Source organism: Amblyomma americanum, chromosome 3 (assembly GCF_052857255.1).
Source record: "Amblyomma americanum isolate KBUSLIRL-KWMA chromosome 3, ASM5285725v1, whole genome shotgun sequence".
NCBI classification, from domain to species: Eukaryota; Metazoa; Arthropoda; class Arachnida; order Ixodida; family Ixodidae; genus Amblyomma; species Amblyomma americanum.
In genome coordinates, this window is record NC_135499.1 from 122,364,484 (window position 1) to 122,376,551 (window position 12,068).

Sequence of the window (12,068 nt, forward strand, 5' to 3'; positions counted from 1 at the left end):
TAAAATTGTTAATTTCGAGACGCTTCGATGAGACCACTGCAGACCACTCGAGCTTTCCGCTACGTCACTGACTTCATGTCGTATTTCCCTCGCTTGACTGCCCCCTTCCTTGCACCATTCACTCCAGCTCCAGCTTGTTACGGTAACAGCAATTTGAGTTACGTAGAAATGGGCTTGGGCAGGGCGTTTAATGCGAAGGCAAGTTAACCGTTGGTTCTTATGGGTAAAGGAATGGATTCCAAGAGAAGGCGGGCGTAGCAGGGAGTGGCAGACAGTGAGGTAAAGAACTTTGGATACGGTGGCCGCAGCTGGCCAAGGACAGGGTTAATTGGAGAGTTAAAACGACTTGTCGCGCTACTTGGTATTTCAGGCTTCATGGAGAGGCCTTTGCACTGCAGTGGGCGCAGTCATGCTGATGATGATGGTTATTGGCCTGGCTTTTGCGCTTTCCAGCTGCCTTTTCATCCCTTACTGCGCAACTATAGCTCCTTTTGGACCGACCGTTTTCCCCAGCAGCGGATCCTTGCGAACAGGTCTCGGCGGCACCACGTATTATGATAACCTTCTACCCATCGTTTTTCTTTCGTTTCTAACCAGCAAACAGAAGGTGAGGGAGGGGAGAGAGAGAGCGGAGTAGCTGCACCCCCGCGGCGCGTTCTTCTGCGTTCCTCCGCCAGCAAGAGTAACTGCGCTGTTCAAAGCTGGCGAGGTCCCCGCGGAGTCAGAGCCTCCGAGAAACCACGCAGCCCGCAGAAGCGCGTTTACGCGCACCCACGCTGCCTTTTAACTCGGTACGCTGTTTGTCGAGCTCTACGCAAACATATACGCGAGCCCTGTTGGTTTGGCCCCCTTCGGAAGCTTCGCTTTAAAACCACGCGCCTGTCGGTGAAGGCTCGTCAATCGGCGAGCCGCTGGAACCGATTCGCCGCGTACCGCCGTGGAGCGCGGCTAGCGGAAGTTCTCTGTTTCTTGTCACTGGAATGGCCCGTTCATCCTGCGAATGTTTCTCCTTGCGTCCTGGCGGAGAAGGTACACGCTTTCCAGACGGCTAGATTCACCGTGTAGTTACCGGACGCATCGTCATCATCAGCCTGACTACGCCCACTGCAGGGCAAAGGCCTCTCCCATGTCTCGCATCATGAATGTCCATTTTCAAGAGATTACGGCGCGCAAATTCCACAGCGACATTCAAAGTATGCGAGACATAATAGTTTTAGAACAGCTCTGAGGCTCCCGAAGGAGCATGCACATAATACGCCGAGTACCGGGCGGATTCCAGTTGATGCGAAGCGCTCGGACAAGTGAATACATGGCTTGGATAATAAAATGATTCAATTCAAGTCATGCTTCACGACTAACCATTTGGCTGTTCGTCACTTGCTGCATCACCGTTGCACCTACAGTAGAGAGTTCTATCTCGTAAATACGCAAGTTACGGCTCGCCGTGCACATGGGCAGAACACAAACGTCGTTCGGGTTTTTGGGTCGCGAGAAGCGGCCGCGCGCAGCGGCTCATAGATGAAATTCAAAGAAGCGGGATCGTAAAACATTGGCCGAGAGAAGATTCAAGGGGTACAGTGGGAGAGAAGATACGGGAACTCATTGAAACATTGACAGCGCCTGCGAATAAAGCAATGTATGTTTCTATGAGTAAAACTGGCTGACTGAAACTTATTAATTTATTTATTTAGTTATTTATTCTACACCTAAATGTTCTTGTAGGAGTATTAAATGAGGAAAAATACAATATAAAAATGAATCGAGAATGAATGACACTGGGGCTAAATCGTAATATTTTCAGTGGAGCTTTTGATATTGGCGGTGCTGGTGTGGAGTGCGACATTTGCCTTTCCAGTCAAGTGCTGTCTGGACAAAGAAAGAATTAAAATACGCAGTGGTACGTGCGCGATGAGGATAAAAAGATCTAACGTGACTGGTGCGAAGGGAGGCGTGATGAGATGGTTTTAAATGTGGGAGGGATAAGTAATAACATTTGTGGAAGTGGCCCAGTCTGAAGATTTTGTGTCGTATCTTAAGGGCAGCCATTTTAGGGCGAAAACATAAATCCCGACCAAGAATTTTTTCTTGGGTACGCTCGGGTTGATTCCGAGCAGTGTCGCGCAAGCTGCAGCCAATGGGAGGAAGCTGGGGAAAGTTCGGAGGAGCTTCGCGTCAGCTGCTGCCAATGGGAAGAAGTTGGGGATCGTTCAGAGAAGCTTCGCGCCCGCTGCAGCCAATGGGAGGAAGCTGGGGAAAGTTCGGAGAAACTTCGCACTAGCTGCAGCCAATTGAAGGAAGTTGGGGAAAGTTTGTAGAAGCTTCGCGCCAGCTGCAGCAAATGGGAGGAACGCCAGTTCATTCAAATCAGCAATATGTGTGTCCAGTATAGGACCCTCACATTATGTTATGTTGGCGTGAGACTTACCAGAAGTGAGAAGAGGAAGACGAAGACGTTGTTCGATCAACTGTCGCCTCAGCTCTGTTTTATTTACCTAATTTTGCTGAATTTACCTAGTTTTATTTGAATATTCGAGGACGGCAGCATCTTCAAGGCGGTACTGTCCATATGGGAAAAGTGCGGCTGCTACGGCGCCGCAAGCCTAAAGGGACCACGCCAATCTAAGAAGGCTGGCTCGGAAGAGGCGACCATGGCTTCCCAGGCTGTGGAGCGACCAGAACATGGACTCGACCACCCGTCCTTCGAGACCTCATCGCTTAGTGGGGCTGAGTCAACGATCGTGGACGGTGACGAGTCAGTGGCCGATATCGCTGACGTGGACAACGAGGGCTTCAAGTTGGTGAGTCATCGCAAGCAACGAACGGTAGGGATCCCGATAGTGGTTGAGCCCACAGAGAAAGGAGTTGATTTAAGAGAGAGGAATCCCATCTTACTTTTCGCGGCCATTCAATCACTGCTGGGATCAGCTCCGATTCGAAGTCGGTTCACCATGCACGGGGCTCTTCAGCTGGATGTCTCGACGGAAGAGCAGGTTGACAAGCTCCTGCAGAGCTCTCAGATTATTGGCATCAAAGTTAACGTGCGGTTGCCCCATTCCTACATGAAGAACACCTGTGTTATTAAGGCTGTACCAAAGTGGTATTCAGAACGCGACCTCCTTGATTATCTGAAACCACAAGGTGTACTGTACGTGAAACGACTTGTGCGTCGTGTGGAGTCTCCAGGAAAGGAATGGGCTACGAAACCTACCAACTCTATCGTGTTGACATTCGCTCTTAACTCAGAGCGCCCCGAAAAAATTGATCTCGGATTCACAAAACACGCAGTTGCAGATTTCACTGAAGCTCCTCCATGGTGTTTTAGGTGCCAACGGTTTGGGCACGTGGCCAAATTTTGCACAAAGGATCGACGCTGTAAGGGGTACGGAGGCGACCACGACTTTAAAACCTGCAAGGCCGATTTGGCTTGCGCCAATTGCGGTGGTGATCATCCGGCGAGTTTCGGAGGCTGCCCCTTCCGTGTGAGCGCTCTGCACCGTCGGATATCTTTTATTGCTGGTCCCAAAACTCAACCGACTGTGACGCTTGTCCCAGGATTAGACGAGTTCCCAGTGTTGGAGTCTGATGTTGCGTTATCCAACAATGTCCCTAAGATTCCCGAGTCCAGCAAGACGCCAAGGTCCAGTGCGCGCGAGTCGGTTGTTCGACCTCCAGCAAAAAGTGTCCATGTTCCTGAGCTGCCGGATCACAGCCAGAATCCACGGCAAGGGGGACCCTCATATGCACAAGTGACAAAAAAAAAACCAGCTACTGCGACCAAGAGTGTGTCGCCGTCAGCATCTTTTGTCGATGTTCTAAGTGAGTACGTTGCGCAAAATAAGGAGCTCAAAAATCAAGGTATGTCTGACCTTCTTCATGTTTTCTTTGGGGCCCTGCGTTCACATGTTCAAGCGATGGCGCCTGGTAACCTGAAGAACTTCCTACAGCTGGTGCTTTCATTTGAGTCCCTAATTACCACCTTCGCAGCGAACTTCCTTGCGATCTAATATGTTAGGGGTGAAACCTCCTAGATCTCATATGCACATATGCACCGAAAAGTGCCGTTTATATTGCAGTGGAACTGGGCTGGTATCTTAAGTCAGTTAGCTCAACTAAAACTATTCTTGAAAGAGGCTTGTGTTCCAGTATTGGCCCTGTCAGAAGCTGGCCTGCCAAGCGGGAGATGTTTGAATGGATATGTAGCTCATAAAAACTGCAGCATAAAGTCATTTCCTGCAGGAAGTGCTGCGCTTTACATAAAAAGGGAAATTCCACATGTTTCTCTAAGCGTTGCCGATCTTTGCACGGATGATATTGAGGTAGCGGCTTTGAGAATACAGCTCGACTCTCGAGCCCTTTCTATTGCATCCGTGTACTTGTCTCCGCTGAAGAAGGTAGGATTGGATTTGTTTCTACAGCAGCTCTGCGACCGCTGCCCAGCTCCTCGAATCATCTCCGGCGATTTAAAAGCCCATCATGCCGTTTGGGGTGAAAAGAACACGGATTCCCGTGGACGCAAACTCGTAGAGGTTATTGACAGCTTGGACCTGTGTGTTGCCAATGACGGAAGCCCCACTTTCTTCCGGCCTCCAGCCTCAGCGACAGCTATAGACCTGACACTGCATTCACCTGACGTCCGCGTGAGTTGGTCAACAGCGCCTGACCGCATGGGAAGTAATCACTATCCGATTTTTGTGTTTGCTGCCGACTTTAGTATTCATGGTCTTAAAATTAGCAATGTGGTCAACTGGGACAAGTACAGAGAGCACCTAGAACGTGTTTCTGGTGATGTTGACAAAATGATTTCTAGTAAGCTAGCAGCAACTACGGCGGTCAAGTTACCTGATCATTTTCCGGCCCCGGATTTAAAACTCAGGAACCTTTGCGCAGCGAGAAGAAGGGCGGAGCGCCAACTCGTGCGGAAGAAGGACGACAGGCAACTGAAGACGACCTTCAATAGGCTGAATTCTGCTTATTAGACGGCACGCGAACAAGCTGTACAGGTCGCAACGGGCCTCATTCTGCGCTATTTAGAATGTGTTCTCATCTATGACGACAATATGGCGAGTTATTGGCAACTTTGCTGGAGAATCTCGCCATTCGAAGCCTTTTGAAACTCTTACAATCCGCAAGGAAAAACCTATTGCGTGCTTGTCAGAGGAATTTGTAGACGCACTCGTACGCGCTAATTCTGGAATATATATATATATATATATATATATATATATATATATATATATATATATATATATATATATATATATATATATAGACAAACATGGCGCCGTGCTTGTCTCCTCCTCTTTCTGGTCCTGTTGCCTAGCGCTGTTTGAAATTGTATTGTTACCATGGAACACCAACTCGCCCAGTCTGCTACGCTTCTATGTTATGTTTCATCTATATCTTCCCGTCTCAATGTGAGCCGTAGAATTGCACGTGAGCAATGGGGAAACCATCCTTCTTCAATGGTCAAACTTCATGATGCGCTGGTGGTCAGTCGCATAATGTATCAATTACCTTTAATTTCCCCCTCGGCATCACAACTTGAACGTCTCGAAGCTGTCCACAGAAAGGTCCTAAGAAGAGCCTCAGGCGGCTGCGAATAAGGCAGTACTTCATGAGTCCCTATCGAAACCTCTTACCCTTATCGCTTCTCAGAGACTACTAATGCATCTTGACCGCCTAGGAGAGACGGTAGCTGGGCGATCCCTTCTCCAGCGGCTCTGCAAGAGAGATGAGTCGAAGGCCTACTTGGCACTCAATACTCTTATTTCTTTAGGCCTTAATGTCCGAAGGCAAAGGAAACGGGAAACCCCCCTGGTCTTTTCCGACCCTCGACTTTAAGGTCACAATTCCCCATGTGAGCGCAAAGCGCAGCTCTCCTTTGGCAGCAACGCGTTCGCTTGTACTTGAACACTTGGAAACAGAGTATATCCGCCATCTTCAAATTTTCACGGATGGTTCTGTGGACAAGGTCAAACAAGCTAGCGCAGCGGTTTTTATATTCCTTCTTTGGACTGTAAGTGATCCGTACGCTTTACTGCTGTCGTATCCTCCACAACGGCTGAAAGTGTTGCTATTGAGGCGGCTTTACGGAAGTCAGGGTCTTGTCCGGCTCAACCTGTTGTCATTCTAACTGATTCAAAATCTGCCCTTCAGAGGTTAGAGCGCGGATTCCCTACTGACGCCTTGTCTATAAGCTCTCTGCGCTTGGTGCAGAATCTGCACAGCAGAGCCTTTACTCTACATTTCCAATGGATGCCCTCTCACATACGAGTCAACGGTAATGAGGTGGCAGACAATCTCGCCCATAAAGCTCTCTCAAGGATTCCATCAAAAAAGTACCTCAAGATGGAAAAAGTCTCTACAGGAAAACGGTGCTCGATTATTTCAGTACCCTGTGGAGTGCGTCCCACGAGCCATGTGTGACCAAGGGACTGAGGGGATCTCAGGCGACCTTACTACATCGAATTCACACGGCCTCTGCTCGCACTTCTGCATGGATGCATAAGACGGGCATAGCATCGTCTCCGCTCTGCTCTTTATGTGGTGCGTGCGGGGAAATCGAACATTATATTATGTACTGCCCAGAGTACAACGCGGAAAGGTATGCGATGTTCGCTTCCTTCAAGAAGACAGGAACCCGTCGCAGTACAGTTCAGGGCATTGTCTACCTGAGTGGAAACCAGACATGCAGAAGGGAGGCTGCACGCCTTCTTTTAACATTTCTACAGGACACGGATCTTGTTTCTAAATGGTGACAGTAGGAACGGACTATAGCCTACTGTGATTGAATGTGTGCGTAGATGGTGTCTTCCGGAGTGGACTACGTTATACTGTGAGTGAATGTGTATATGGATTGTGGGACTACAATGGCCTGTGTTCTACTTTGACTGAATATGTGCATGGATGGTGACTTCTGGAGTGGACTGTGACGTGGACTGTGTGGATTGATTGTGTGCATAGATGGTGACTGTGGAGAGAATTTGTGCTATTATAAGAGACTGTGCGCATAGCGGGGTAGATGCGACAGGCTTTAGGACATTGTTAATATACAAGGGACGCTACGGGGGAGCAATTGCCGGCAGACAAAGCAAGGCTAACCCCACCTGTAGCATTCAACACCTCAACTGAACTCAACTCACTTAACAGAAGAAGAAGCTATTGGTAAATTGTGTCGTAAGTTGGACAAGACACCATTAGCTTTGTTTTATTTATTAATGTAGAGGAAGGCATGGGGATATAAGGACAGACAAGTTAAGTGCCTCTCAAAGTTCAGAACTTCGATATATTTGGTGAAAAATAATGATCGAGTATTAGAAAAGCTTCTCTACTTGGCTCGTACTCGTGTAATCTCCCAGGAAGATCTAAAAGGGAAAGAAAGGCGTAGCTATATTTTCTCCCGAGCGGCACACTCGGCTTGTTCGTGCACGACTTTCGTCTATACGGTGTCCCGTTTCTCGCGGCACATAGGGAAGGCTTACCCGGCCCACCGACCAAGGGCCGCGCGAGCTCCCGCCGTGGTTATTCTGGGGCTCTCCTGTAAGGCATGCAGAGCAGTCGAAGACCCTCAAGGCCAGGCCTGGCGGCCGCCAACGCCACCGCATGTTTTTACGCGCGCGGGCCTACGTTCGCCTTCAGCCCTTCCGGTGGGCGTGCTGCGAATAAAAAAGGATGTTTCTCTTTTCTTTGAACCAGTTGCTCTTTTTGCCCCTCGCTGTTTATTTGCTCCGTCCGTCGTCCAGTCACACAGCGGGGAGGGAACAACCTGTTGCAGGGCGTGGCAGAACGAACCACTGCGTTCCATGTGGAGGAATGGAAAGGGTGAAGGGCACTCAGTGCATGCATTACTTAGCGGTTGTTGGGACTGCGCACCTGAGGAGCGGATTTTGTGTTGTGTCTACAGCGGACATTTCCGGCTGCGGGTCTTGCTTGAACTCGTGGCCGACGAAATAGCAGATAGAAATGCCGTTCGATGCAGCCTGTTGGAGGGTGCAGGAAGGTCGAGTGCGATGTGATAAAGCGCGCTCGCCGATCAAATAAAATATGCTTCATTACCCCCATATGCACCTAACACTTACTGTTAGGCTAGTTTACTGTGCCAACGGACAAGTAGAAGTAGTACAACGGAGAAGTAGAAGGGCGATGTGGACGGAACCGCTTCCACCCATGTTGTCCTTCTGCTTGTCCGTTGTCTTTTTGTGCTGGTTCATCAAAGATCTATATGCATGCAGGGTGGTTCAATTCGAACTGCCAGCTTGCCCCATGCTAAACGGGAACTTGTGTGATGCATGACACCGTTTTGGACTATGTTCAAGATAGGGACGATAAAAGAGCTCTCGCCCTGCTGAGGTGATTATTGGCGCGCCGTTAATATGAACGACCGAGGTGCCGACGAGTGTACTTCACAGTCAAAGGCTGGAGAGCATATCAAGTATTGGTTGATCGATGCTCGATAGATCGATATTTGTCCGAAATCTAATGACATTGTCTGTGATTTCACCTAATCAATACAAGTTTCCTCAATGCTCAATCGGACAACGCAGGCGTGTTCACTTAAGTGTTTATCGCAATGCTTCTGTACCATGAATGTGGCTGTCCTTGGTTAACGTGCACTGTTGTTGCTTGGTTATTTGGCAGCATCATGTGAACTTTGCTCATGACACGAACACGACAAGACGAAGAAAGCACTAAAGATGATCGTCGTGTTGTCTGTTCTTGTTCTCGTCCTTGGTCTCACCTTTGGTCCGTGAGCTCAGTTCGCCCCAGTGATGTCCTTCGTAGCCCTGACCTAGTCTTCTCCCCCACTCTCTACCCAGCAGAGCCAGCACGAGAAGGCGTTCGTGGAGTCCCAGACGGCGTCGCTGAAGCGCGTGGTTCGCTCGTCGACCAAGCAGGCGAGCTGCATCCCGCGCTTCTACTACCCGCTCGGCAAGCCCATGACGCCGACGCAGCTGGACGCGCACGTGGTCAAGGTGAAGGCCGCCTTCGCAGCCCTCAGGGATGGTCGGGCCACCAGGACAAACTTCGCCGCCATCACCAGGGTGAGCACCACGGCTTCGTGCAGGCGCTGGGTTTGTCGCGACAGTATGAACGACTCGCCTATCCGAGTTAATAGACATATTTAGCATACCGTGTACCTTGTTAGCGTTGCCATTACTGGATTGCCTCCGGGAGCTCGCGCGCCACCAGTGCACATGCACAAATTGCCTTGAGGGCTCCAGATGGCGCCAGGTACCCGGCAGCTGCGCGGACTCCTGCCGCATCGAAACTAGTCGGCGCGTGCGCACTGGCGGTGAGCGGTCTGCCTGTACTCCGGCAGCGGTAACACGGTGTACGGTATGCCAAACGTGTCTTAACTCTTCACCTTGCGGCGAGGAAAGATTTCGAACCGGCAGGCAACGCAGAGAAATGCTTAAATTGCTTGTGCATTTCTGTAGTATTAATCCTCTTAGCGAAAAAGGCAGAGAGGCAAGAAGTGTTAGCCATGATAAGGTCATGACAGCATTGTTATCCATAACCCTTTCCGCACTGCGTCGGTATATGGTACTTCAGGTATGCGGGGGCGTGGGGGTCGAGAGAAATTGCCGCGGCCTATATAGTGCTGATGGTGTATGTTCGCCTGCTTTAAATTAGACACGGAAGCATTTTTGTAACTATTTATTTCCCAATTCATTATTTCGCCTCTTTATCACTGGCAGCTGGCATTTGTGACGTCATAATTTATACCTAGCAAACAATGTCATTCGCCGAAATTGGTATCAATGGCGCAGCAGGCCAGTGGCAGACAGCAGTCAAACGAATCCTCACAAACTGCGGCTTTAGGCCTCATGTTTGAAATTTTAAATGAAAATAAAGGACTGTCCGTAAGAAATAGGTCGCTTCATAAGACGCGACGACGACCGTTGTGTATACGATTCCTGTGGCCAGTGCGCTTCTTCTAGGCTGCAGACTTCACTGGTTAGAGCACCGGGACTGTGCTAGTGTCAGAACGAAGCGAACGGAAGCAGTGAACAGATTGCAAAACGCAACGTCAAATAACCCGTCAGGTGATTTTTTTTCTCTCGCCGCCTTGACTACTACGCGAAGGCACTATGTCGACAACTACCGCTAGTGACCCCTTCGTAAAGCAAGGTCAAGTCTTCAACCGGCTCTCTTTCTGTATCCTTCGTATATGATAACCCAGAGGTTGCCACTGGCGTGTAGAAATGTATTATTTTTCCCCCTTTGTTTTCAGGTAGAATCCAGTTGACTAAGCATGTGCTGTATTTTCTGTCGCCCTTTAGCACCGAATGTTCCGTGAATAGTGCTGCGCACCTATAAGCTGTTGGGTAGCAAACAAAAGTCATACCAAAGTAGCTACACTGCACGATACAGATAATACCAAGCAACGCTTCAAGGAGAACTACTGATGCGACGCGCACGAAATTAGCAACGGGCTCAGTATAGCCTGGTCTTTACTCACTGTCGCGAGGCTCAAATACTTCTCGGCACTGACAAACGGACTATGGATAGTCGCTTACGCGTGCACTAATGACGTCTTTCTGCGTCTACTCCACAGGCGTGCGGGGTGCCTCTCTACTGGAAGATGCCGCTATTCTCAGCCTGCGGCGGTGAGACCAGGGGCTACGTCACCAGCGACGTCTTCATCGACTTCTGGAAGAGGTGAGCACTGCTCGTCGTAACGTCGACCGCACGAATAGAACATTCATTCATTCATTCATTCATTCATTCATTCATTCATTCATTCATTCATTCATTCATTCATTCATTCATTCATTCATTCATTCATTCACTCATTCAAATTTACTCAAATTTTCTCCTGATGACACAGCAGAAAAATCTATTTGGTCTCCGGCGATGAAATAAAAGTGTTCACAATACTGCGGAGTGCTCTGAAAGTATTCCCAAAGAGATATGAAAACATGTTTAACTGGTTAGCCATATTAATGAGTGGTCGCCACTTGCAGAACCTACGCGTTACCGTGAAGAAAATTTGTGTGTATTCCTTAAGGGATTGAAAAAAAAAATGACAAAAACCTTGCATTCATATTGCCATTCTAAATCCCCTTCTTTCAATAATGGATGGGAATGGAACATAAGAGGAGGAAAAAAATTCGACTTCGAGTAGCCCGTGTTTAGTTTGACCCGGATTGAGGCATGATAGTAATGTGCGCAAAATTTGAGGTGCAGCTCCGTCGCCGTGCGGTCCACTCACGTGGCACTCTTGAACCTATGTCGCCGGATCACGCCTGCTCTCTCACAGGCTGGTCTCTACAACGCTGACAGTTCCGTCTCACTGCCTGTCATTCAGGCATTGCGAGCCTGTTTGTGTGCGCATCGGCTTCTTTTTACAGGATAGCTGCGTAGACTTTTTTTATAACATTTCAGTCGCCGACGCCATATTAGACATTGGGCTGTCAGAGGGTCACCATGTTCACTAGGACGCCGTGGTCAGCATGGGCTATCGATACAAGTAATGTTCTCACTTCAGCCTTTGAAGGGTGTGGAGGGGTCTGGGAGTATTTTTGGCATTCGGTTTATTTTTTAACCAAGTGAATCAAATGCCTGCACGTTTGTTCATAGCGCATGCGCAAAGCTCCGCAAGTCGAAAAGAGAGCAGTGTTGGTGCATAACGACCCTCCTGCTTTGCAAATTAACCCTTTTGGCCAACGGCACGCAGTGCCTGCACCCCGAAACCCTTCCCACGTCTTGCTTTCCAAATCGAAGGTAAACACTGTACTTCGCCCAGTTCTATTTTCAGCTTCCGTTCAGGGCAGACGTTGAGCTCTTTTTTTGTTGTTTTCATCACTTTTATGCTGCTTGTTTTCGCGTCATATACAGGCGCTGCGGAGATGCGTAAAGAAACGAAAGGAGGAGAAGTGAACACAAAAATAGAAGAAAACTAGGTAGAAGTAAGCGGCTTCGCTCTCCCTTTGTATAAAAAGAAAAACACAGGCGTGTAAATAAAAGCTATAAAGGCTAAATGGTGCCCTGGCTCCCGATATAGCGTGCACTGCGGCTCTCAGCTACGGTTGGCTACTCTCTTTCCCTCTCTCTTTCCTCTGCAT

General features: G+C 49.0%; 1 protein-coding gene across 6 annotated transcripts in view; it reads left to right on the forward strand.

Annotated features, from left to right (window-relative positions):
* Positions 1-12,068, forward strand: part of LOC144124864 (serine/threonine-protein phosphatase 2A regulatory subunit B'' subunit beta-like) — a 104,120-nt gene that overhangs the window by 71,549 nt on the left and 20,503 nt on the right. For 3 of the 6 annotated variants that reach the window (XM_077657781.1, XM_077657783.1, XM_077657785.1), the window contains exons 2-3: positions 8,820-9,041; positions 10,559-10,662. In XM_077657781.1, the coding sequence (XP_077513907.1) occupies positions 8,820-9,041; positions 10,559-10,662 (326 nt within the window). Of the gene's footprint in view, positions 1-8,816; positions 9,042-10,558; positions 10,663-12,068 lie in introns of all 6 variants that reach the window. The other 3 variants (XM_077657780.1, XM_077657782.1, XM_077657784.1) reach the window with 1 other exon arrangement.